Source organism: Siniperca chuatsi, linkage group LG11 (genome assembly GCF_020085105.1).
Source record: "Siniperca chuatsi isolate FFG_IHB_CAS linkage group LG11, ASM2008510v1, whole genome shotgun sequence".
NCBI classification, from domain to species: Eukaryota; Metazoa; Chordata; class Actinopteri; order Centrarchiformes; family Sinipercidae; genus Siniperca; species Siniperca chuatsi.
Genome location: NC_058052.1, coordinates 12960253 through 12986174, shown reverse-complemented (window position 1 = coordinate 12986174; position 25922 = coordinate 12960253). Strand labels below are relative to the sequence as shown.

The 25922-nt window shown below is 39.0% G+C and overlaps 1 protein-coding gene across 10 annotated transcripts in view; it reads left to right on the top strand.

Annotated features, from left to right (window-relative positions):
- Positions 1-25922, top strand: part of adgrb3 (adhesion G protein-coupled receptor B3) — a 114550-nt gene that overhangs the window by 46661 nt on the left and 41967 nt on the right. For 4 of the 10 annotated variants that reach the window (XM_044213674.1, XM_044213676.1, XM_044213669.1 and 1 more), the window contains exons 3-12: positions 1551-1661; positions 4147-4308; positions 10330-10494; positions 11286-11450; positions 13133-13297; positions 13883-13984; positions 19177-19283; positions 20252-20449; positions 22551-22619; positions 25724-25832. In XM_044213674.1, the coding sequence (XP_044069609.1) occupies positions 1551-1661; positions 4147-4308; positions 10330-10494; positions 11286-11450; positions 13133-13297; positions 13883-13984; positions 19177-19283; positions 20252-20449; positions 22551-22619; positions 25724-25832 (1353 nt within the window). The remainder of the gene's footprint in view (positions 1-1550; positions 1662-4146; positions 4309-10329; positions 10495-11285; positions 11451-13132; positions 13298-13882; positions 13985-19176; positions 19284-20251; positions 20450-22550; positions 22620-25723; positions 25833-25922) is intronic. The other 6 variants (XM_044213670.1, XM_044213673.1, XM_044213671.1 and 3 more) reach the window with 5 other exon arrangements.

Genomic DNA, 25922 nt, shown 5'->3' with positions numbered 1-25922 from the left:
CAAAGTATCTACAGTAGTTAGCCTTACATGACTGAATGTTAAATTAACTGCCCGCTGTTTGTCCAACCATCAGTGTACCTGCACATTCTTTGTCCGGCACAGAGTTCACACCGCGCTTTCTGCTTAATTTGAGCAAAACAGATGTGGACACGATCAAATCAGACTGAAAGACATGCTTCTGAAGCTCTTTGTGCAGTCATGGCTCTGAAGATCCCAATCAGTATCAAAAGGCTGCGATGTTTGTTTTCTACCTGGCGGCTTTAACTCCTTTCATTATACCCTCTTAATATTCAGATTTTTTTATGCAAACACAAACACAGTTTTCTTGATGCTATACTGGGAAGGGATGCTTTTTTTGGCCTTGATTGATTTATTTATTTTTCTTAATTCAATCATGGAACATGTTTGTTGATATGATTTGGTTAATGCCAACAGTCTCATTCGTAGATCAGAAAACTGTCCTTTTTTTGTAATCAAGTGATTTACCGTGTAATTAGTCATAAAATCTTAGATTTCGGTGGAACATGATCAGAAGAGATGACAGATTTCCTCCTCTAGCCCTCACTGCGAGGGAGGTCAGTCTTTCTAGGCTCACAGTTTGCTGTAGGGAACACAGGAAACTGAGGCCATAAACTATATTGGAAGCAATGATTTAAACATCTTCCCTATCAATGGCTGATGCATTGTATTGTCTAATGTACTAACATAAGCTATGTGTGTATTTGCTGTTAATGCATCACCTGCATTACCTATTTGCAAATGATATAATCACCTCATTAGGACCACACTGCCAAAAGTAATGAATGTTTTCAATAAAAAACAGGGTTCAAAAACAATTTCCATGAGCTATTTAAGTAAGTAAAATAAATGTTGTTTTAGGGTGTTACTGAAAACAGCTAATGCAAATTCTTAACTAAATGCAATATTTTTAGCATCACTTTTCTCAGTGTGGCGTCAGAACATTGTGCTCATTGTCTCTTTGTCCCTTTATGGGAAACAAAGAGGGCATGCATCGTATTGAATACAGCTCAGAATACATTTGTCTAACTTTACAAAGGCTCACAATATTTTAGACTGGGTAAACCAAAAAGAAATCCCACAAAGATGACAAACTTTTGAGGAAACTGTGGATCAATAGCATGTTATGTCCATGACCCCCTCCTCTGTGGCTTTCTGATGGCTTACACATTTTTACTTTCATTTTGTTTTCTTTTCTTTTCTGGGTGTGCAGGAGGGTGGGAGGGAGGGTCCTGGTCTGATGAAGTGTTAGAGTCTTAAAAAACGATGTGAGTTTATTTGCATGTTTGCTATGTGTCTACACTGTGCTTTCAAGCTCAATTAATACTTCCAACTCACCCTTATAAATTCGTTGCATTGTTCTATGCCCTAGACGTAAAGGACAAATTAAATACAAACTTGTGTGGTCTTTGTTTCTAGCCATGTATTGCAGTTGCTTCGAACATCCTGAAAAACAGTATGTAATAAGCTTTTGTTCTCAGAAAATCATGTTTAAGTCTAGCTTTCATATGAACCTCTATTTTGTCCCATAGAATATGGAATGATCGGAGAGCATACAGTAAAAAGTCAGCGGCCAAGATCAGTTCATGACACAAAGGCCCTGCAGGAGCAAGCTGAATCTGCTAAATTTATGGCACAAACTGGTAATATAATAGTTATGTTTCTTTACTTTATTTTGTTAACTAAACTTAATTTCATCATGCATGCTCTCTCTTGTACTGCACCTATTAAGTGGAAATGTTTTGCATTATTATTTTTTCCAACTCATTCTCTATTGCTACATGAACTAGGAAGATAAATTTCTCATTTCTCTATGAGTATTTACTTTGAATATAGAACATAATTGGGTTTTGTGGGTCTGTTTGTTTTATTGTCACATAGTGAGTTGGCAAGTGGATTACTCATACAGTATATTCATAGAACATTAATTAAACAGCAGTTTAAAACTAAGGCCCTGTTGTAGTTAATCATTTGATCCAAGGCATGATAAATTAAATGTCATTCAATGGAAAACCCACCCCTTCAGCCAAATATGAAACACATACTTGGCAAAAGCTGAACTGATAGATGCTGCCCTTAGAGATAAAAATGAAGCTTTGAAGTGCAGCATCCAATAAATAAAAAACTGAAATGATCTAAATTCATAATGACTTTTACAACCTACCACCTTAGCACTTTTAATAAAATCTGAAAGTATTGAAATAAGTGAGAATAATTTTGCTTTCTTTAGTTTTGCTTTATTCTATCTACAAAACACTTTTCCCCCAGTGGGTGGGTTTAGATCTAGCTACTATTGAGATTTTTTTTATTCTTTTGTTTTGATTTTTGGGGAATGTTTTAATTTTTTCATGTGTTGTTCCATTTAAAATTGCTGTCATTGTTTAAAAACTCCTTTCATTACCATTTTAATTTGCGACACATATATATATATATATATATACACCGGTACTAACATATACTCATTAACACCTCTCCATTTTACACACCCTGTAGGTATGTTGTTTCCCTGTCGAGTCGCATCACTGTGCTTTCTGTTTCTCATTCTCACACAATTTACTCTCCCTGTACTGCCTCATTTAACAAATTGATCCACCTTTCAGTCTATTTTATGATCTGCAAAATTAAGGGCAGGGCTTAGATCCCTATTTGGCTGAATCTATGTGTCCTACTACATGCTGAGAAAATACTTTAAAGCACATTGTGCTTAAAATTCTAATACGATTTGATGACTTCCAATGACATAAATGTATTCAGAGCTGCAATTGAAAATATTCCTCTTTGTATTAAATTATTTCTCTAAGGCATAAAGCCTCAAAGAAAATGAACAGGCTACTTCACCTGAGGATTTAACATAATCAAATATAAATGATTTGGTAACTACTCTGATGTAGGATTTTGATTGTCCATTCACTTGTCACCAAATAATTTATTCTTTTTTCATTTAGGCTACCATGGCTTTGGAAATCACCCCACTGCCTCATCATAATATACAGCTTTATTTAGCATTTGATTGCTTTCTGATATTTGACCTTTTTTAGACCATGAAGATTGAAAGTCTCAATGTTGTTCCTTCTTATTATTCTTTTTAATTTAACTCAAAAGAGATCTTGAGATAAATGTAAAAACTATGGTCCTTGTCCTTACTAATCTGCTACCAAATGCTATATATGATTATTTATTGACAATATTTTTGCATGCAGAGTTAAATTACTTCATAGTCTGCTTACCAAAATCTCCATATAGTCACAAAGGCCTGGACAATGAAAATCCATTCTCATTCTTTATATTTATATTCTTTATATTTAAAACAGTCTGCTTTGAGCCACATTCACACACCTGAAAATGGCTGTGATATGCTGAAAAGCTAACTTTCTCATTTTCCTCCAGGGAGTTAACAGGCTAAGATGTATTTGAAAAATATTTGAAACCATCGTCTAAAACACAGATTTTGCTCCACTGTTGTCAAGGAAACTAGATAGTTTGCTGCAGTGCAAGGGAATCCATATATCAGACCTCTTTCTGAACTAACACCCATTAAATTCCATTTTCTTTTCTCAGATGTTGTCTTTCTTGCATGTCACCATGTTCTTATGAAATTTTGTTTGTTTATGGTGATTTTCTCAGTTTGTCCCCAACATATTATTGGGTTTCATTGAAATGCATGAATTATTTTTAAAGATGAAGTGAAACAGTTAGATGTAACCCTATTGTCTACTGTTCATTTGCTAATCATAGCTATGCCCTCTCTGTGATCTTTGCATAAATGCACATTTAAATTTGTTGTAAAAAAGGCTGATTCATTTACACATCTCTCCTTCACTGTAAAGACCATTGTTAATGCAACTACTCTCGATGATTGCAGACACAAAACACTTTATTGTGCTGTATACAAATGAAATCACTAGTCAGAAGAATTAAGCTCCCAATTCAGTATTTATCAAAGATCACACAAAGGTAGTACGGACTGTACAATAGTGTTCTTGTAAATCTTAAAAGACCCCACTTCACCCCAACGTGACTCATGTTGGCCCCTCCCCATTTTACTAAACCCCACTCTGCCCCGCCCCGTAAGCCCTGCCCCAGGACCATATTGCTGCATTTAACTAGTGTCACCCTTCTCCCACACAGGTGAATCAGGTGCAGAGGAGTGGTCCCAGTGGAGCTCATGCTCTGTAACATGCGGTCAAGGGTCGCAGGTGCGAACAAGAACATGTGTCTCACCATACGGAACACACTGCAGCGGCCCTTTAAGAGAATCAAGGGTTTGCAATAACACTGCCCCTTGTCCAGGTAGTGTTAGCCGCAGATTCTTGAATATTAATGTTTTGCTCATTTGTTGTTCATAGGAGGAAATGTGTTGTTGTGTTTTAACAAACTTCTCAATGTGTCTATTTAAGAATGTATTATTATCATCATCATTATTGCAGGTTTTATTATTATTATTATAATTAATCTAATGCTTTCTTTCTTTGATGTTATTTTGTGAATGTGGATTATTTTTCATTATCACTTTTGTGTTTTCCATTTCATATAACTGTAAGATAATTCATCAGCATTGAAATGGTTTAATGACGTGGTGCTGCATGGTGCTCAGGGAGCAGTAGATACTGATATGTTGTCAGCTTTGTTTCCTTGAAGGTCAGCTGCGCATTTTAAAATAGCTTGACAGCGTTTCTTCAAACATACTGCAAGGCATTTCTCCCTCAACCCATGATGGCAGGGCAGATGAGTCACTGGTAGTCAGGTATCAGCATCAGATGCTTTTCTGACTGGTGATTGCAGCGTGCTAATGTTGGTCTGTATGCATCTGGTAGGACAGCATTATCGTTCTAAACAAGTCACCATGATCCATTTTTGAGATTGCTTACACAGACAAATATGTTGATTTAGTAATGAGATTCTGAACTCATGTTTAGTCAAGATATTTGATGGCACTTTTAAGTGTAGTGCTTCTGTCTGTAGCATCACAAACTTAAGTAATTATAGCTGATCAAAAATACTGCAAGCTGCATCCTACGGTATTCTGATTTATGATGTACTGTACTTCATTTTTAGATGTGTCATGTGTAAGTGGGAAGTTGGCAGTTTTCAAGGGTCATTCTCTTACTGTGCGTGGACACTAGAAAGAGAATGAGTCACTTCAAAAGAACAGTTGCCTAAATACCAGTCTTGGTGTGTCTCCTCTATGGTCATTAATATTTAGTTCAGACAGCAATAAAGCTCATATTTCTCAATAAAAATAAGCTACACAGCCCAATTCCAGGTATATGCGTTAATTTGCATGAAGAATAATTATTAATTCAGAACCAGAACTTACAGAGCTGCCCATATGAATTCATTATTGCCCTTGATTTATCTGAAGACCTGCAGACTTTAGGCAGTTGCTCATTGCTAATTGTGGATCCAGAACTTTCTTTCACATAATAATGCAGAAACACTTATCACCAAATAACTGGGCCATAAGAGTCTGGGAAAACTTTAAAGCAATTTTGACTTTTCTCACAAGAGTAAGACTGTTAGAATGTTTCCTTTTAAAGAGAAAATCAGAGAGGGAGAGTTAAGTTGAGTCTTTCTAACTTCTAGAATGTCACTATCGTTAATTTATTGTATTTCTTCATGGGTTTTTAGTTAGACCATATCAAATGTACTGTAGTCCTGCAGTGTTGTTAAATTGCATTGCCTGTAATATCTGAAAGATGATCTGAGTTTTTCTCTTCACTTACTTATATTAAAAACCTAGCGCTGGGATTATAGAATTTGTTTTCTATTTATTTATTTATTTCAAACTAGTCGAAGAAACCCCAGCTGGCATGAGCCACATGAAACACAGATACTATATCTAATATTCTGTAAGGCAGGCAGATCGATTAGCTTTTTTCAAACTATTTGTAGTATGCCAAGGTGGAAGGATACCTCCAAAATAGAGGGTGCTTAAATTAAAGACATCACTTCAAGTCTAAAAAGAACCTTACCTTATAGTCACCATCACTGAAAACATCAACATCATCTGTGAACAATGGTTCAGGCGCTGCAGGCTGAGATCAAGCATGCTGTTAGAAATTCTGGGCCTCCATACAAGCTGTGATGCCACTCATTCAACACAATGCATCTGCCAAAATACAATAACACCTATGCATTACTAAATACCCTTTTTACCTGAGTAGTCCCCCTTTTCAACCCAACCAACAGCACCCCTGGCTATATATTTTCCCTTGTTTTCTTTTGAATTCTGGTGCAGTTATTCTGCAGTCTAGAGGAATTCTGTTAATATATGACATTTCCACAGTACAGGATTAACGTCCAGTGCCAAAGTTCAGAGCCAATACATAATTATTTCTTACACTGTAGCACAGAATACAGTGTGATGAGGTCGGTATCAGCATTCAGTACTGTTCTGTTTCACTCCCTGTCCTCAGCAAAACACTGCATATTTATACACTTATACAAAATGGGTAGTCTAACTTTATTTTATTTGTATTAATATTAATTTCTTACAACACAAATTTCACAATGTGTGGTTTGGTTGGGGTGGGGGTACAGGGCTGTTCTACATTGTCCGATTGACTAATTATGACATCAGTCATTTGGCTGCATTCCAGGATAAGGGCTGGCTTATTTTATCTGACGTTAACTATCAACAAGTGATTAAGTATTGTCTGTTGATATAGTTTATTTATTCAGATTGATATAGTTTATTACTCCATGTCATTGAATCCCACTGCCATCAAAAATGGTCAAAAACACATAAAACAGCCATACCTTTGAACTTGGGTGAGATGTTCCTTCACTTCAATGAGCAGAGCACGGCTAATTTAGTTCAAAGCGATGAAAACAACGAACCACTTCGGCACCGAGCATGCGCAGATACGTCTGTCCGACACTTCCTACTCTGCAGGACGTTAATGCAGCCGCGGGTTTCTTTCAGAATAAACTGCGCTAGCTGTGCTCATTGCAGTAAATTAATATGTCGCCCAAGTGCAAAGGACGACAGTGGAGTTGTGTGGCATGGCGGAACTAGCTACTTCAGGCTGTGGCTGTTATTTGTTGATTGTGGTCTTGTCATGGGATTTTTTTGACAGTAATTAATATAACTTCAGCTTTATTCTTTAAGCATCACGCAACAACACTTATATATTTAATTAAGGAAAGAATATTGCCAATTGATATAGGTTACTGTACATTTATTGATCTGCCTCAAATCAATAAAGTTTCTATTTTAGCTGTACTAAACACCTGCTACTAAGCAGCTAGTATGTTTGGTTGATATGCAGACATGTTCAGCATTACAACCAGCATCAGTGATTTAATTAAAATAAACAGGAACAACTGGACAATTAGCATAAGCAGCAATAGACTTCATGGAAACAAAGCATATGCAAACATAAGGCAGGTGCTTATAAAAACATATATTCATTAGCAGAAAACTCTGGGAGGTTCAGTCTAAAAATACTACGTTATTGCCAACTTGATCATAAAGGTATGCCTACAGTAATTTATTTAAAAAAAGACAAGACTTGCAACCATGCCGGAAACATCCCATTAATAATCAGTGCAAACCAAAGACAAATCAAAAATTAAAGACTGGAAGAAGTTCTATATTTTATCATTTAGGCTACCAATAAAGAAACAATAATGATAAGACACGATGCTAGTACAAATAAGAGCAGGCATTTTCTGTTAAGACAGTAATGTAAAATATTCAGTGTTGACTGTGAGCCAGTCACACCTGGAAACTTAAGAATTTAGGGGAATATTCAGATGTATTTATTGAAAACAAGAGCGAAAGAAAATCATTGAGATCATGATTTCACTATGGGGTTTTCAATGTGATTAGGACATAGGAAACTCTGTGAATTGGAAAAGCATTTCAAGGTGCCATTTATCCTTTATTTGTATTGTGCAAATGTAAGTCAACATTAAGAACAGCCTTGAACTGCAGCTTTACAATTAGCAGAGCAGATTTGATTGTGTTTTTAGTGGAAACTACCTCAAACACTCTGTAACAAAATAATAAATACTGCATGGTAAATACAGTTTTGCACAAGAGGCAGGCTAACAAGTTAAAAAGGTAAAACCTCACTGGAATGTTATGAGAAGGCCACCCAAATCCCAGTTTACCACAAATTAATAAAAACATTCTTGGCAAATGCATTGTCCACCATCTTGTGCTGGACCAAGAATTTCACCTCTAGCAGCACAATATGATTCCTCACCATCCCTGTAAATCATGGCCGCAGTTCAGAGAAAACACACACAAAGAAGCGGAATCCTATTCCATCATTGCTAGCTGTGGTGACTGCCTGCTTTGAACTCGAAATTTTCAAAGTAAATGCTTCGGCCACCACGGGACTCTTAGCTAAGAGCATCAAAGCAGCGCCTAGAGGCAGGGGCTGGGACACATCCTAGTCGTAACTCGCCTCATGGTGGACCATCAGCTTGATCCCAAGATCCAACTACTCTACAACTGATCCTGAGATCCAACTATTGTACTGCAGGAACTTTAAGCCTCTGCACAAGCTGTGGATAGTGACCACTCTGAACCATCAATTCCCTGTGGACAAAGTAGTCAGACATACATTTCCAATGTCTTAAATCCCATTTGCAATCAACAGATGACAAAAGGCCACCAGATATGTTGTGTCCACCGTTAATCTCCCATTAATTCTGCCCTTTATTTTGTGCCTCAATCTTGAAAATGTATAGGCATGGCTGCACCCACATTAGCCTCTTATTCCTATTGCAGTTCCTATGTGCACCATTGTAGCTGATTAGAAAACAAGGATTTTGTCCATGTCATATATCTTTAGTAAACACATACTTCTGGTATTAAAAAATAGCTCCAGTATGATTTTGGGTTTGATACAATTTCCATGTGGACCCTTAAAGTTCATTTTGGAGCCTTCAATTCTGTCAGTAAATTCACTTTAAAATCAAGAAGCCAGCAAGAAGCTAATATGAGAGGTTAAACTTTTACATTTTGAAAGAACTGTGTTTATCATTTTATGTCACTGTGTAGATTTAGGAACACAGCAAGTGCCAAGACAAGACAGGAGGTGTCTTTCTTCTGTCTGCCTCTCAGATTTACACATTTCCCTCTCCAAAGTAAAACTCTGAGCCAATAGCAAATATTTGCTGCAGTTCTATGAAGACTCACCATCTGTCAACTAGAATCCCGTTAAACTTACACACAAACCAAGATGCAAGAGGAGCGATGCAATTTGCCAGCTATTGTTTAAAATTAATTAGGAAAAAACAATTGTAGTTTAAAAGTTGCATTTTTGTCAGGAAACACCTCATGATATTTAGAAATGTATTTCAGAATATGTATTTTGATAAGCAAATTTATCAATAGCAATCCAAAATTATCCAAAATTTTTGAAATTTGCTTTTATCCAAAGATCAAAACTTTAAAAATGGGACATCTTCTTGTTTTAATGTATTTTACAAATTTAGTTTTTAATATTTTGATTGAGCACTTGTAGTGGCAGTATATCCCAGGTGTCCAAAAATCGCAAAATATTCCTCATGAGATTAAGAATTACCTTAATTAAGAGAAAATTACTAGCCTTTTAAAAAATGTAACATTAATTAGTCAGGTATATACAATCTGATGAGGAAATACCATATGAAACATATCAATGAACACCCTTTTAGATACATTTCCTTTTGGATTTGGGCTGTCTGGCCTGACATTTAGTCTGAATAGCGATTTCATTTCCAATCACTCGACAAAACGTAAAATGTGGGCAGCTAGTCAGAGGTCTGGAACCAGGTTACGGGCTGTCTGCTTTGTGTATAACCATGATTGGTATATTGGTGTAACGACAGATTTGCAGGACCATTGTCAGCCCACATTAACCTGAAGGTCCGCTGCTGTTAGATTCCCAGTCAACCAAGGAGACTCAACAAACTGTAACACCGGGCAGACATGCATGCTACTCCTCACCCGCACCTTGAAAGTCAGGATTCTTATTGTTGCCATTCTGTATGTTGAAACTGTCATATAAAACATTGACATAATCATATTCTATACCTTTACTACTATATGAAGCATTGTAGGGTAGCATTTATTTTTATTGTGTACATGAACAAGAATACTAAATGAACAGAGGTGACTGAAGCTTGTGGCTGAGGCTTTGTGAAGCCCCACATTGTCTGTGTGCTCAGTGTTTCATTTACATTAGTTTTGTTGCTAATTGTTTTGATTGATTTTATTTCATTTATGGCTCACTGCAGTTTGTTATGGGTTTGTTTATGCCATAGCAGCGACAGAGACATTGATTAGGCCTGACGCCTTTTCTGTGCCCGCAGTACACGGTGTATGGGAGGAGTGGTCACCATGGAGCCTGTGCTCATTCACATGTGGCCGAGGTCACCGCACTAGGACTAGGATGTGTGCGCCTCCCCAGCATGGAGGCAGGGCCTGTGATGGACCTGAGACCCAGACTAAGCTTTGCAACATAGCCCTATGCCCAGGTATCATCTGTCTGCTCTCTAAATACAGTATATTAAAAATACCAATATTAACAACTATCCCTGAAGGCATGATAATGAGAGGGATGCAAAAGGTAAAATCATAAAGATGAAAATAAACTAATTTCAAAAGATCATTTCATGAGAATGGTAGCAGTTTACCTTCCACACGGAAATATAATCATTAATCAACACAGTACTGCAAAAGGTGAGTAAAAAAATGAATGAATGCAGAGTTTATGGTGCATTTAAAGTAATAGTGCGGTTTAGGAAACCCTGTTGAGAGTCAATACTGTAATACGTCAAAATCACTTACCCGCAATTGCCTGTGAATGGTAAGCAGATTAGTGATGATGAGTTTTTCCACACAGCAAATGTTAGCTTTGCTCTGGTAACAGACTCAGTGAAAACCACTCAATCCCAGATGCTTTCCCTCTGCCCAGACAGGGAAAATGGAAGGCGGCTGACAAATAGTTTCTGCAGTATGTGCCTTTTGACATTTTAATAACCTAAATCTTAATATGAACACATTCTACCAAAACATTTTTTTTATGTTTTATTCTGCTTTTGCTATTTTGGGAAATTCTAACCTGTGAAAAAACCAAAGCAGAAAACCAGCAGTACAATCCTCCAAAATCTAGTAGTCATGTATGTTTTTGCTTTCCACTTAATGTCTGTTTTATTGGCTTTCAATCTGAGAGAGAATAGTGATCTGAATATCTCCTCCCATTTCTGTCTGCCGTCTTCTTCCCTTCACATGGGACATGCTTGTTGGGTTGTGGTTGGTGCCTCAGTGGACGGACAGTGGCAGGAGTGGAGCTCTTGGAGCGATTGCTCGGTGACCTGTGCCAATGGCACTCAGCAGAGGACCAGGCAGTGCTCAGCGGCCGCCCATGGGGGATCTGAGTGTCGCGGTCACTGGGCAGAAAGCAGAGAGTGCCATAATCCTGACTGCACAGGTAAAATCCTGAGCCTCTTAATTCTGTATCCGCTTTGATGTCTAAATTTGAAATCATGATTTGAAACAGGGAAAAGAGAGACAGAAAAAACTACGCATCCCATATTCATCATCACTATTACAATCATGAGTACCGTAATCATTACTATTAACTTTAGATTAAATATGCAGCCAGATTTACTCTTTCTGTTGCATACTGCTCTGCAGCAAGAATCAAAGCTGTGTTGTAAGAATCAAGAATAATGTTTAAGACCATGCTCTATCAATTGGATTTGTAAAATCCAGTTAGATATACTGTATGCCTTTCACGTAATTCAGGGTTAGCTGTCCAAACTGCCTATCAACATCATAGATGTATTAGAGGCTCAAAGATGTCAGCTTAGTGGTCTCCATCAGGCTTTGAATTGTCTGATCATATGAAGGGCCTGAGCACTCTCATAATCTCCTGATGCAATTTTCACTGCAGCAGCATAAAACAGCTGGGTTTTATTCTGCATTTCTCTGGCATGTGTGTGGCAAAGAGATTCTTCTCAAATGTTTGAGAGTCAGTGGAAATGTTGTGTAACCAGTCAGCCAATCTTATGCTCTCTTGGGCCACTGAAATAGCGGGAAATGCTTGTGAATGTGTATTTTCAATTTGTGCTCATGATAATGAAGCAGGACATGCGGACATTTGCCTCACAGTGAGAGGATGCATTATACAGTTTATTCACTTAATGAGGCCTACCTATTTAGCAATTCTTATTTGTTTCCAAGGTGAGAGATCAAACATTAGTGAGACAAGACAGTTTGAGCCATCATTTAACAAGTCAGCACGGTGTCAGAATAAAGTAAAAAAACTTACTAATAACTACAATGAAGGCCTGTGCACGATTTGAATCGATGTTATGTGTTTCAAAATTAAAAGAATGTCTCCAGGACTGCTGGCACAATGAGCACCTTGAAACTCATAAGCATGCATCTGTCTGAGGAATCAGCTGCTCTGATGCGGAGCAGAGGCTTCAGTATCTACTAGGATTTGATCAATGTCTTGCAGATAGTTTTAGCCAACAGGTCACAGTGGTTTCTGTTCTTTTCTCTCTTCCGGAAGCAATCCTGACAGAGGTTAGTTGTAGGACACGAAATAGCCCCACACGTGTGTGTGTGTGGGGGGGGGTAAGTGGAGGTTAAAATGAGAGTGGAGTGTGTTTCCTGCTCAAAGGCTGTTGTACCTTTCTGTTCAGAACAAGGGCATGTGATTTACTACATCGCTGAAGGGGAGCATCTGTTTTTTTGTCTAATGCACAATTTAACAGTGTTCATTACAAGGGCATAAAACATGCTGCTGGTTTTGGAAACTTCAGCATAAATGCCTTTTTAATATTGGCAAAGTGAGGCGAATTATCACCACTCACAGAGCAGCTTCTTTAGCCATAAAACACACATCCTCCTGATTATTCAAAGTAATTTTGTTAATTTTTGGAGTATTACCAATAAACTGCATCTACAAAGTGACTGCATGGATAGCCAAATAAATAAATGTAATCAAAAAATGATATTTTAGATGTCGCACACTAATTAAAAGCTTGAATGGCATGAGGTAAAAATTGCATAATATCATTTTAGTTGATATTCTGTTGGTTTTTTGGCAAATGTTATGCCTCTGAGAGTATCTGTTTCTAACCGAGAATGATTCTGTTTTAGCTAACGGCCAGTGGAATCCTTGGGGTCCGTGGAGTGGCTGCTCGAAGTCCTGCGACGGCGGATGGCAGAGGCGAGCCCGCGTGTGTCAGGGGGCAGCGGTGACTGGGCAGCAGTGTGATGGCACCGGAGAAGAAGTCAGAAAGTGCAGTGACCAGCGCTGTCCAGGTGAGCCAAAGGATAATAAGGACTTAAATCTGAATGAAAGCGGGGAAATAATTATCTCTGTGGAGTGAATGACATATCTCATTGCATAAGGTCAGTTAAAACAGAATATGAAGAGGAGATGCGAATAAGCGGATACAGAGGAGGGATGAACAAGTATGAATATATTCCAATAAATCAAGTAATTGAAATACTGGTGACAGTATGGCAGTATGACTGACTAAGTAATGCAAGAATCATCAAAGCTTATTGTACAGTTTTCTAAATAATCTCTTTTTGAAGTAGAGTCTTAAATATAAAGTCACTTAATACTTCCATTCTCTGAAATAAAGAAAGCAGTGCTCCACAAAACCTTTTTTTAAATTATTATAATTATGTAGTGCCTACATCCACAAAGTTGTGATTGAAGAAGAGGGTACCTTTTTATTATAATCCCTAAACGGCATACTCATATTCACCAACACTATACAGCTTTCAGCTCCTATATTTCCATACCCCCTTGTATATAATATGAAGAAATTGTTGCATCATATTGGAAATGCTCTTTGCGTTGATGTAGTTACACTTGTACCGCTTTGCTTTTTTTAGCACCGTATGAGATTTGTCCTGAGGACTATGCAGTGTCAATGGTGTGGAGACGGACACCTTCAGGAGAACTGGCATTTAATAGATGCCCACCTAATGCCACAGGTAAGGACGTGAGCAATATTTTTACTTTCTTAATTCATATTTTGTTATCACTGCCTAATTTCTAAATGGTATAGTGTTCACTGAGAGATCCATAGATGAATATGGGTGAGTCTTTTCATATTATTATTATTATTATTATTATTGCCTGTCTTTTTCCCTTAAGGAAAAAGAAATCTTTGTGACCCATCCTGTGGTTGTAAAATAAGAGAGTAGTTCTCCCAAAAAAAGGCGACAAAATGGTGAAGTACATTTTATTATATATCATGTGGATTCAGCGTATACGACAGCATGATTGACTGAACTAAATTTGACTTCATTTAAGGGAATTGCTCTTTGAATCACACTGATTTGCAACCAAGTACAAATGTCACTTTACAATGGCAGAATTACCCTGCAATTTTACATTAATGTCATGGTATCAGTGTTTGAATACACATCACAATGTTACTAATTTGGCTACATTATGAGGACTAATGCTAGAATTCTGCCACCATAGCACATTGTCCTTTTGGTATAGAGGTTATCAATAAGCCCTCTTACTTTTTAAGTTGCCTGCATGATTTTTGCATGGTGTATAAAACCACCAAAACATCATTATAATAAAACTATATCTGGTGCCAAAATTGTGTTTCTCCATGTGAGGAGAAAGCACACATCCCTTCATCCCATTTCCACATGCAGTGATGTAACTTGTGGCTACAGCCGTCAGTACACAGCTTGTGCAGTGGATGGAAAAAATGGTAACTGTGATTCTGAGAGCGTTGTTGAAGAAAAGCACACTGAGGTCTGTTTTCAGACATTAAGCAGAAGCTTTAATATGTGCACGGAGAAAAGAGCATTAGAGCAAGTTCTAAAACAGGGCGAGGCTAACACTCAGCTCTCGAAAAGCAGAGAAAGGAGGGAGAAGGGTGGGGGATAAAAAGGAATGCAACCTCTGATAAAGCTTTTTTGATACTTTTGTTCTTGTAGAAGGTCAGTTTGCTTAAAAAAAACAACAAAAACCCCCAAAACAGGACAATGTAGCACTGTCGGGTGCTAAAGTTACATGTTGGTTCGACACGGTAAGCTGTTGTAAAATTTTAAACAGTGTTCTGAATTGACATTTCTCTCACAACCATAAAATAGCTAACTGGCAAATTAGATGTAGTAGCAAACACACTGTCATTCACAGATGGCTAACCTGCGGCAAAGTTACGCAGAGTAAGATTTACTAGCATGACATTAGCTTTCCGGCTTGACATTAGTTTTATGGCTAATAACTGTTTGGCACTATGAAACTATTTCCAGCTCGCAGTGAGGCTTTTCTTTTCTGTATGATGATTTTGTGCATATAACACCTCTGATTATGAATTTCATTTACACCAAGAAGTGTCTTTATGTGCCAGATTCAGGTCAGTCAGTCAGGGTGAGACTGTTGGCTCCTTTGTACAGTCAAACTAATTAGTGTTCTTCACTGAGCAGTATCACATTAATTATATTTAAAAAAGAAATTAAAAGGAAGTAAAAGTTGTGTTGTTGTGAACCCTGGACATTAATTTATCTCACATTTTCTTATGTGCAACTGAATTTGGATGTTGTTACAGGGGTTACACTGACTGCTGTAATACAGAGATGTATGGCATGAATGCACAACAACTCCCACACAATGATATCATGAGGGTGCCATCTCACTTTACCAGAGAACGAGGACCTTTAATGCCATGTCATGTTTAAGCACAGTGCACCCCTCTGTCAGAGCTGGCACTGACCACTGGAAAAACAGACCATGATGGACAATAGCTCAGGTCAGGTCAAGTTTATTTGTAAAGCCATTAATCACAGCTCCAGTGTCAGCGAGTTTCACAAAGCCCACATTATGAAACTATAAATGAAACCAACACCTCCCAACCTTTGACCTGTAATTAGATCAAGGTCAAAGTCACAAAACCCTTATTGAGAAAAATGTGAAAAGAAACCAAAAGCTTCACAAACAGACCGCCTGCTTATGGGACTGTCGGACATGTAATTGCTGCTGAGAGCGGGTGAACAAAGATGAAATATTGATCAGCAAAGGCAACATAACAAAAGGTGCGACATGAATGCAGTAAGACTGGTCGGGTGAAGTGTCCAAATGTGTTAGGGAGCATCAGCGCCTACTCAGCCGTAGTCACTGCCGTCATCAAGGTCATCATAGGAACAGCACCCAGTGCATGGGCGTCAGCACCGCCTCGGTCATCATGGATGACAACTGCCACCAGAGGCACATAGCAGATGAATTTGTTTGCTTTGTTTCACTGAAACAAAGGTTCATACATTGGTAAACACACAAAGTACATTTATAGCAGCCTTCTAACTAGTCAGACTTCCCTGAAGAGACTGGGTGACTTTGAGGTACTGTGCATGGATAACGCAAAACATAAAAGTATAAAAATGAAGAAAAATGCCCTGTAATAAAATGTATATACTGCACAGAATTCTTAAGAAGAACTTTTTGCATATATAAACGTGAATAACAAGTATATATTAATGTTTGCTAAATGTCAAATAAACTCCAGTAGTGAAATGTAATCTAGTACTCCAACATTGTATCTTTAGATTTTTAAGTATTTCCTATTTTTTAGTCTTAATGTTTTTACTGTACTGACACCTGGTTACTGGACTAGTTACTTTGCAGAAGAGCATTTTGCATGTAAAAGTTCTTGTGCTCTTATTCATCTGCCTGTGTAATGACAGCCCCAAATTTCAATTAAAGTTCGAGTCACCCAGCTGAAAAAGGTAGCACTTAAAACAACAGAACCACAAGCTATTAAACAAACTCTTCACGGGTTAATGCAGAGAAAAATGATCATGTACTCAACAAACACATGAGGCACCATCCTTTTAAAATGAATGAGGTAATTTTGTCTGGGATAATTAAGTACATTCATTGTCTTGATACTATTGGTGGTAGTTGTTTGAATGCAAGGGTTTTTGTATTTCTTTCTCTAAAGTAAGGGAATTTAGTTGTTTTTCTACCACTGGATGATATTCAACACACTAAGTCCACAAAAGTCCTTCTCAGAGAGTGTTTTTAGACACGAGTTATCTCTGGTAAACACTGTTTTAGCTTCCTGTCTTGGGGAGCAAAAATTCTACTTTAATGGCAGCCGAGTTAAGCATGCTGTAAAACCGGACAGCGGCAGGTCAATGCCTCGATGGAGTGCAGCCTTGCTTTTGATCAAGCACATCTCCTCTGACCTATATTTCATACTCAACCTACTCTACATCACTGATGATGCAAGGACAGATGTCAGATTGGTGCAGAATCACAGCGAAAGCGTCACGTTGCAGTCCCTGACCTTGTTTGATCCCACCACTGACATGGATCTGTGAGAGTTCTGGTTCTAAATAACTGAGAAGTATATGTTTTTACCAAATGCAGATATGAAAGTAAAAACAAAATGGCAGATTCTGGCAGAGGAGGGACGACTGAGAAGTGTGTTTGTCATCTCTCTCCACTGAGTGTAGGTCTTTTACTGTTGCTCATGCCTACCTCAGTAGTGCATATCCCATGAGCACTTAAGAGGTGCTTGTGGACAATTTTTTATTATGAAATGTCATTAAGTGTGGTACTGGGTTTTATTTGATACAGCTAATAAACCACAACAACAATTTTTTTGTGTGTCTGAAATTCAGATTTTTCTCTGCAAAACTGTTTTGTAAACAAAACAAATGAGTTCTGATCCAGGCATTTCACATTAAAATGATTTTGGCCTTGGGCAATTTTTGTCTTCCTGCTGAATTCACATTAATATTGCATCATCATACAGTATAATACTAAAAAGAAAGCACTAAAGACTAAAAGTCTTTCTGTAGCTATTGATTTAAACTCATCTTTAATCAATACAAAAACAAGATTTGTCATTTTAGGAACTTTCATGCTTATCAATTTAAAACAGTTCTTGAATGTGACCTCTTTTTACTGCTTTGTGTCTTTTTGCCAATTCCCACTTAAAGTACACTGTCTTTCTCAGTTTACAATGACCTTTAGGAATGTCAGAGCCAAAACACTGAAGTGAATCTCTAATTTCTAGGTATCAAGCCATCATAAAATACACTTCTTACTACCGTTTTTGAGTGTGAGGGACTGAAAGACGATCAAATAAAAAAGTTAAAATATTCTTTTCAGTGCTGGCGTCCTTTAAAAATAGGAGTCTGGATTATGAAAGTAAATAAAACCGCCCAGGTGAAGCCAGTTTGGAGGGAGACAGATGCTCAGCGTGGTGTAAAGCAGTGGGCGTCTCCCGCTGCCCTCTGGGTTGTCTCATGGTGCTGCATGGGCGCTCCCGGCATATAGCGATGTTTTGTGTGCACTCATGGCTTCAGTGCGTTTCACCAGGTAGTAGCTGTGGAGAAGGTGGGCGTAGGAGGTGTGGTTTTGATCTCTCTCTGTCTGTATGAGAAAGAGAGAGAAGGATTTATGTGAGGCACAGATACCAGGGGAAATGTTTTGTACTGTGGGAGTTTTCCTCAGGATGTCAAGCACCTATGTTGGAGCGGTGGGGTGATGTGTGAAGTGCACTCCACCAGGTCTACAGCTGGGAAGGACTGATGTTGGACCCCTATGTGGGATGTGTATGGCGATGTGGGTGGATATTGGGTGGTTCTGCTATTTCGGGATCACTGCCTGACCGCCTAAAATGCCTGACAGCTATCACAGCTGAGCTGCTGTATGCTTGAATAATCCACTGTAAGTTTTATTAACACAGCACACAGTGCATATATTAAAAGCCATGGGACTGTGTCTGTTGCTCATGATATAAAACCACTTCTGTGCAAATACTGCAGCACTTTCCTTCCAGAAACCTCTCTCTGCCTCTGTCTATAATGTGCCTCAACTCCACTGCAAAATTTATTTTTTAATGGCCGGCATCAAATTTTGATGGTGAGTGATGGGCAACAGAAATGGACAAAAGGGAAAAGACAAGTCTTTCTTGAAAAGAATTCATATTTCTGTCTTCCTCTCCTTTGTCGTCCTTCTCCTTTTCCTGTATCCAACTCCCTCCACTCCACCACTTCCATCTGCCTTTCTTTTGCCTCTCCTTTGGTCTTAATCCCCCCTCCCACACACACACACACACACTCTTTCTACTCCTGCATCCTCAACTCCCCTCTCATCCCTCCCTCGCTCCTTCTCCTCTCGAAATCTGTCGCTGTCTCTTTCCCCTCTACAGGCACCACTAGTCGACGCTGCTCTTTGGATCACCGTGGTATGGCCTTCTGGGAACAGCCCAGCTATGCTCGATGCATAACAAATGAATTCAGATACTTGCAGCAATCAGTAGGTGCAAAGTCAGCTCCCTCTCACAGCCTCTGTTTCCAATGCATCATAAATTACCTCTCCAGTGTTTTCCAGTGTTTTCCCCATCCCCCTTTTCTCATCACACTGTAACCAAAGATTAACCACTTTTACGTACAGGAGCAAATGAAAACAGTGATTTTGTTCTCTGTAATGAATGACTTCGAGTTTCTGGCATGTTCTCATCTGAGTTTGTCTTGTTTCTTAAGCTTGTTGTGCTTTTGCACTTTTGTGTCATTCTTCACTTGCATTTTACTATATTTTAACCAACATTCATTACAGTTTTGTATTGGACCATCATCACCAAGTGACTGGAAGTTAGGGAAACTCAGTGAATTATACCTATCTTCTTTTTAATAGAATCACTTATTTTTTAACCAAAAGAACTCCATTTCCTTCATCCTTTTTTCATTTCATGTATGATGGAACATCTGGATCACCAAAAAAATCATTTTTATATTCACGTCTGGGTCCATTTTAGAGAGGTTTATTAAATAGATTTTTGCTTTAGTGTGTTTGCCTTTAGTCTGGAAACACAATAGCACTTCCACTAGACTAGGTAATTTTGGTAACCCTCCATCACTGTTAAAAATAAAATAATTCAGAAGAGCTGAGATAGCACATATAGCGCTGCACCTGTGAATGTGTATTTATGGACATAAACCCTGTGCAATGATGTGAAATGTCATTTCGCTGTGCAATTTCTGCCTAAATGTGTGTCTTCTGCTCCAGTTAACTCTTTTATTCATATTGGCTCATTTCAAAACACCCGTGAGGCAGAATACATTTCGGCCTGGCTTAGATATAAGTGTCACATAAAGGGCCTTAGAGAGTCGAGTCTTTCTTCCTGATTTTTTGCACTCCATTTACTCTAAATGTGTAGCTTAGCATGTATCTTGCAAACCAGCAGAGAACACCGTTGCCCCAAGTTCCTTCTTCTCCTGTTTTTGGAGGTTCAGGGGCACCTTGCTAAGGGCCAGAGGATGCTGGCGGGGGATGGGATGTCCCAGGTCACAAAAAACCTGCTGGACCTCACCCAGAGGAGGAACTTCTACGCTGGTGACCTGCTGTCTTCTGTAGAGATCCTTCGCAATGTGACGGAGACCTTCAAGAGAGCCAGCTATGAGCCATCTTCAGATGATGTGCAAGTAAGTTGCCAAAGGGTTTATTTTAACACGTAGACATGGATCTTTGTAAAATATATTCATATCCTGCTATATTATAGTATAGTGGCTTACAAATGTATCTATTTTGACAAAATAATCACTAGGATAAGGGTAATGTTTGATACATTTTACTACCAAAACTGGAATATATGAGAAAAACATGTTTTTTTTTGTTTTCTCTAGCATGTCTGAAATAGCACAAAGGCTGACAAACACACCCCGTGGCTCTATTGTATCAAGAGATCTCCTCCACATCCTAAGCTGTCTCATCTCATCATGTTGGGGTTGACTGCAGTCTTGATCCTATTTATCTCAATAGGATGATGGAGATTATAGCGAAAGCTCCACCTTCATCACCAATAAGATAATTTATGTCCTCAGAGCTGTGTCATTTTCAAAGACACCCTTCTCGGGCCTCTTTGTGGTCTTTGTGCTGCCCTGCATGCCTGTTACAATTTGTGTATGTTTTAGTTTGTGTGTGTGTGTATATGCTTTGGCATGTGTTTGGCTCATGCTGTTTTTTAGAGTGAGCCAAATGGGATGGAAATAAATGTTACTCGCTTTTTGATGGTAACAGCAAAGCACCTTTTGAATATTGTATGTGTGTTAATGAAAAACCTCATTCTCCATCATAGTTGTTTTGCGGGTTTCTAATCTTGCTTTGTTACTCTATCGATCTTGTTTTGTTGGCATTCTTCTGCATAGAGATGTAAGTAATAGCGCCGGAAAATTAGAAAAGTATTAGTCTTGCCCATCAGCCATTTTCTGTATGGAAGCAGAAATTATTTCATCTTTAATAATGTGAAAGTTCAGTTAGTTTTAAAGTCCCATAACACAGTGCTGTTTCCACTCACTAGTAAGTTTTTAAACATATTAAATATGAAAATGTTTTACTGGAATATAGTAAAAATACCCATAATGTTGGGTATTATACTGTCCTGGAGGAGTGGATGTGGGGACAATTATGAAAGACCGGAAAAACCAAACAACCAAGAAATCTAACATACTGTAAGTGATGTCCAGATCAGTGATACTAGATGCACATCAGTATTTGAGCTTTAGCATCTTTTGAATGTGATAGGACATAATTGGCATACAGCTTGTACTTCAGGTTAAGATGTTGGTAATTAAATCACCAAAAATGTTGAACTCACTTAAATATGCACTTCCAAAGCACAGTGGTATTTAGACTACAAAATGTCAGGGATGCTCTTTTCCTTAGTTTTCTGATGGTTTTCTGCACATTTATCAACAGTTCCCACTTGATGTAAGGTGTACGGTCTGCTGCTAATATTCTGCAGACATAAAACCCAAATGTGCTGGCCATGGATGGGCAACCCAGGGCCCATTCAGCCCTTTTCCCACCATGGAAAATCTAGGAGATGAGGAAAGCGTCCTGTCTCTGGTTATTATGAGAGCTCTATAGTGTGTGTGGGCAGACAGGAGAGCAGTCAGCCAGCCCACCCCTTCCATGTGTCTCTGCGCTAATGCAGTGTTAAAGTGGGCACATTACCACCAGAGGGAGCATAAGCATTCAAGTAGAAAACAAGATAGCCTGTGTCAAGAGAGAGAGCCACTCCCTCAGGCACATTGTAGACCAGACGAAATAACAAGGCTAAAGATCAGACAGGGGTCCTATTACTACTGCAGGCATGCACCCCAAGCAGCCCCTGCTCTCCGTTGCTGAAGAAGACAATCCACACAGCTGCTCAAACATTCCCTTTCATCTTTTTTTCTGATTGCAGCTTGTGCTTCTCTCCTCTAGCATTAAATGTTTGCTGCAAGCTGCAGGGGGTTCAAGGTGTATTTTTGTCAGAGGTGATCCACAAATTCCATCTTTTCTCTGATGGTTTACCATCATGGTTTCAGTGGCACATTTTCTTTGTGCCATTGAGCCCTGCAGGGGCCGTCATTATCCCCTAATAGAGATAGATCCCTGCGATCAGAAATGTTGGTAGATTATCCATAACAGTCCATTTTGAGTGTATAGTGTTTATTTGTCATGAAGCAAGCATCTTGCTGCAGTGCCTGTAATACTTGTGTGTGGGTGTGTTACGTATTTTCCCTTTCATCATCTCTACAGAACTTCTTTCAAATCATCAGCAACCTCCTGGAGGAGGAAAATAAGGAGAAATGGGAAGACGCGCAAAAGGTAAGCATGCTGCTGTACACTTAGTAAATAATTCAGATTGCTGCATGAATGTTGTGTGTCTGAAAAATCGACTCAAAGCTTGTTTGCAGTTGCCCCATCTGAATAGCAGAGTTAAAGAAAAGTCAGGTTAGTGTTGAGATAATATTATACTTACACACATTATTGTGAGAGTTCATTTAGCAGGTGTGACATCTGGCCTCATTTAGAAAGCTAGTTCCTCAGAGCTCCACTTGGTGGCAGCAGCACTGCCACAGATACTTTCCAACTATTAACACTGCAGGACTCCTCCTGCACACACATTGTTTCACCCAGCTGATGCAGATCATGGCAACCAGTGTGATTAGACCATTACTTCAGATGCATTTCATAATAGAAACAAACCGTTTAGATGTTTTATTGCTTGTACCACAGCAGCTAAAACTCGGCTTCATCATATGGAGAAGCATGATACAAAGAAAACATAGTCTCTCAATATCCAGTACAAAGGTAGGGACATGCAGACTGCACTGTAGTAATGTACTGTAGATCAAAACAGAACAGCACATTTTCTCGACACTGTTTACCCGTGGAGATTGACTGCTGGCTACGTCCTCTGTCGGACACATCTCTCAGCTTGAGAGGTGGCAACTCTCGTTTTCAAAACTGCCACTGGTGTCTGAGACAACCTGAACCCTGATATCACGCACATCCAGACTGTGACAGAGATACCATCTGTGATGACTGCGAGTCTGCAGAGGGCATCTGCTCTGTTGTCACCTTCACTGGTAAATTGACTTAAATTAGGTATCACCTGCACTGACACATGACTGAGGTGGTGACTTAAAATCATTCAGATCTGTTTTTTGTCTTCATTTCTCCATCCTTGACTTCAACTAAGATGGTAGGGGAATGCAGGCAGTTCAAACTCTGCCGCGAGTGCCAGTCCTGGCTGTCTCTACAGGCAGTAATTAGGTATTTACTCACTGCAGCTTTAGTTTGGCAGGCCCCAAAGGTAGGTTGTCGGTGGGAAGAGCTCACAAATGAGCAGTTTCGTCAGTAAGAATGTGTCAGAGATGGAGACAGACAGATAAGAGGAAATAAAGGAATAGGAAAAGTTGTCTCTGTGATTGAACACCCAGAAGAGATATGTGTTAATTATTTCTGTAGTTATTAATGCACCTGTCTAAGGAGTGCTGCTTCCATTTCAGCACTCCACCAGGAGGACATCGGCTAAGCGATTTCGTCTGATTTCAATAGACGATGCTTGGATTTCACAGTTATCAGTCTTTCTCACTTGCTGCCTTTCCTTGCATTAATGAGTGTTCTGAGCTCAGTTCCCATGTCCACAGCACCCACACACTGCGTGCTGTGGACATTCAAAACATGCACATGAAACACCTCACTATGAGGTTTTACTGGCTGTGGAGTTGACTCTGTGCAGAGATCACTATATATTCACCTCCTGTCACTGTTACCATGGCAAGGAAAGGAAGAGCTCTGTCTACAGAACCTCCACTGCAGCCATTTCCCTGCGCTGCCTTCACATCTCATGGTTGCCATGGAGACCAGCAGAATGAGCATGACTGCACTGTGCGTCAGACATGCCGGAAGGGGCGACGTGATGTGCTTTTCTCCCCCACTATGGCTTTCACTCTGCTGTGTCAGAGGCTCTCAACTTCAGCATCACTGATCAGCTTGCCTGGCTTAGCAGCAGCACATGTAGAGGCATGTGCAAACACACACAACACAAGGTGTTAGTGAGGAGGGAAATACCTGCCTCAGGTGTTTGTTGAATATCAACTGAGAGTGAGGTGTTAATTGCTAAATGCCACTCAAAGGCCTTTCTAATTGCCGGACATCATCATTGTGAGCTCACACATTTGTTAAAGTCCTGCAATAATATTTGTTCAACATGTCACAAATCTCTAACAGGAATTTTGAAATGGTGTTATAGAATTTTTCTGTGTAGTTGATACTTTGTCAAAGTGGCAACTGTGTTAGAGTCTGGTAATAATGCCACAGCTACACAGTCCTACAATCAGTCTTCACAATATCCCAGTCAAAGGACACAACGGGTGGCCTCTTAATCAAAGCCTTTCATTAGATCTGACCCATCACTAGAAGATTGGCAGCCAGGATCGTGGTCCAATCTTTTGAAGGTCAATTATTGGATTAGCGTGCGTTTGATTCATCGACTCGAGGAAAGATCTGACCGGAGAGGCAGTGTTACTGGTCGAGCCGCAGAGCTGTCCATGGTGCTGAATTCCTGCCTCTGCATTCTCTCACTAAGTGCTGATGTCCATGAAGCATCGCATGAACCCAGGCAATCACCCCTGATTTAGCAGAGCCTTTCAGAAGAGAAGCCAACCAGCAACTGTGTGTGCAAATCCGGTGGTTAAAGCTCTGATGCTGATGTCACATGGATGGTTCAGTTAGGGCTACGACCATCTGCCCGTCATTTTCTCGATTAATCGATTTATCATTTGATCTGTAGTAGAAGTATCAGAAAATAATGTCCCTCATAAAGTCCCACAATCACAGTTTCCCAGAACTCAAGGTTACATTCCAATTTGCTTATTTATTACAACAAACAATCCCAAAAAACTAAGAAAATTAGCAAATCTTCACATTTGACAAGCTGGAACCAGTAACTTTTTTTTGCTTTAAAAAACAACTTTTAACAATTAATCAACTATCAAAATAGTTGCAGATTGATCAACTAATTAATTGACAAATTGTTTCAGCTCTAGATCGTTCAATTGCAGTTGCTGTATATGAATTATAAATTATATAAAATTATGTGCAAATGATTCTGTTACAAAACAAGAAAATAAAAAAAAACAAAATATCTAAATATTCTCCATTCTATTCTATTCCAATGTTGTTTTATTACTGCTTAGCTGTTTATTTAGCTATAAAAAAAATTTATATTTAAATTGTTGTTTTTATGTTCTTTACAACTTCTGTTAACTATATACCTGAATTTCTAATGTGTATTTGTGACCTGCTTTTTTATGCTCGACACTGCCATCCATTCAGTGATACCGACTACTGCTGCATTTGTGAAATCATGGCAGCAGCGTTGAAATTGAAAGTGTCTTCTCGTCTTTTTCTATCTTGTCCAGATCTATCCCGGAGCAGTGGAGCTCATGCAGGTCATAGAGGAATTCATCCACATCGTTGGATTGGGCATGAAGGATTTCCACAATGCCTATTTGATGACTGGGAACTTGGGTAAGAATCAGCCCACTTTTCCTCCCAGCCCACAGCCACTGAGCTCATTTAACATTTATTTCTGCTTGACATGGACACATAATCCCTGTG